The 1515-nt window shown below is 40.1% G+C and overlaps 1 protein-coding gene across 1 annotated transcript; it reads left to right on the top strand.

Annotated features, from left to right (window-relative positions):
• Positions 1 to 453: 453 nt before the first annotated feature.
• LOC140509172 (olfactory receptor 10G9-like) lies at positions 454 to 1386 on the top strand. The gene has a single exon (XM_072617004.1). The coding sequence runs from the start codon at positions 454 to 456 to the stop codon at positions 1384 to 1386; it is 933 nt and encodes a 310-aa protein (XP_072473105.1).
• Positions 1387 to 1515: the final 129 nt, after the last annotated feature.

The following is a 1515-nucleotide window of genomic DNA, read 5'->3' as shown; positions in this document are numbered from 1 at the left end:
AAGCCTAGAAGACTAGAAAGCTTGGTATAAGATGAGAAAAAATTATGGGAAAGCATTTCCCTACTGTTTTTAATAAATATTAATAAACAGGTCAGTGGTAATGAGAGAGGTGTTGCAATATTAGTTAAGAGAAAGTATCAAAACACAACCCTTGATTGCCTTAGAACTTCACAGGAGAATGAATGAGAAAAATAGATGAGTAGTAGGCAAAAGGAGGCATGATCATATTGGTTACATGTAGACGTCATTAGCTTTCATCTCCTGATACAATTTTAGATATGTATGTTATTTCTTTCAAGGTAGCACAAAATTCTTTAGTTCAGGAGCTGTTTTATTTTTCTGTTAGTATATCCAAATGCCTAATAAAATGGTTCACACATAGTAGTTGTTTAAAAATGTTTGTTCAATAAATAAATTATTTTTCCTTCCTTAGGAAGAGACTGAATTATTTAAATGGAGAGACAGAATAAGAGTTTCGTGACTACATTCATCCTTAGAGGGATTTCCCACACACCCGAGCTGGGGACAACCTTGTTTGGGATCTTCTTGGTGATATATGCACTCACTTTGGTAGGCAACCTCCTCATCTTGTTGGTGATCAAGGTGGACTCCCACCTGCACACTCCCATGTACTACTTCCTGGCCAACCTCTCCTTCATTGATATGTGGTTCTCCACCGTCACTGTGCCCAAGATACTCATGGGTCTCCTCTCCCCAGATGGTGGGGCCATCTCATTTCACAGTTGTGTGACCCAGCTCTATTTCTTCTATAGTCTGGCAAGCACTGAGTGTTTCCTCTACACAGTCATGTCCTATGACCGCTACCTGGCCATCACTTATCCCCTGCGCTATACTATCATGATGAATGACAAAACATGTGCCCTTCTAGCTGGTGGCACATGGCTCAGTGGTGCTATCCAGTCAGCATCTCAGACTGCCCTGACCTTCATCCTGCCCTACTGTGGCCCTAATCAAATTGAGCATTACCTTTGTGATGCACCACCTATTCTCAAACTGGCCTGTGCAGACACTTCACTCAATGAGATGTTGATCTTTGTTAACATTGGAGTGGTAGCATCTGGATGTGGGTTCCTAATTTTTCTTTCTTATGTATCCATTGTTCATGCTATTCTGAAGATTCACACATCAGAGGGCAGACACAAGGCTTTCCAGACCTGTGCTTCCCATTGCATTGTGGTCCTCTGCTTCTTTGTGCCTGCTCTTATTATTTATCTAAGACCAGGCTCAAAACATGTTATGGATAGGATTGTGGCCATTTTCCAAACAATGATCACACCCATGCTGAATCCCCTGGTATACTCACTAAGGAACAAGGAGGTAAAGATGGGTTTGCTCAGGCTAAGGGATCAAAGAAATTTTGTATAATCTATAATCACTAGAAGAATGTGAACTTGATTTTTAATATAAAGTGGTTAATTTGTCATGAGTATAGTTTCTTTGTTTCATGTGAAGATAGAAATAGTACTAATCTCTACGGGTAAGCCACTAAATCAA

Source organism: Notamacropus eugenii, chromosome 5 (assembly GCF_028372415.1).
Source record: "Notamacropus eugenii isolate mMacEug1 chromosome 5, mMacEug1.pri_v2, whole genome shotgun sequence".
Classification (NCBI taxonomy): Eukaryota; Metazoa; Chordata; class Mammalia; order Diprotodontia; family Macropodidae; genus Notamacropus; species Notamacropus eugenii.
This window is presented reverse-complemented; position numbering and strand designations above follow the sequence as displayed.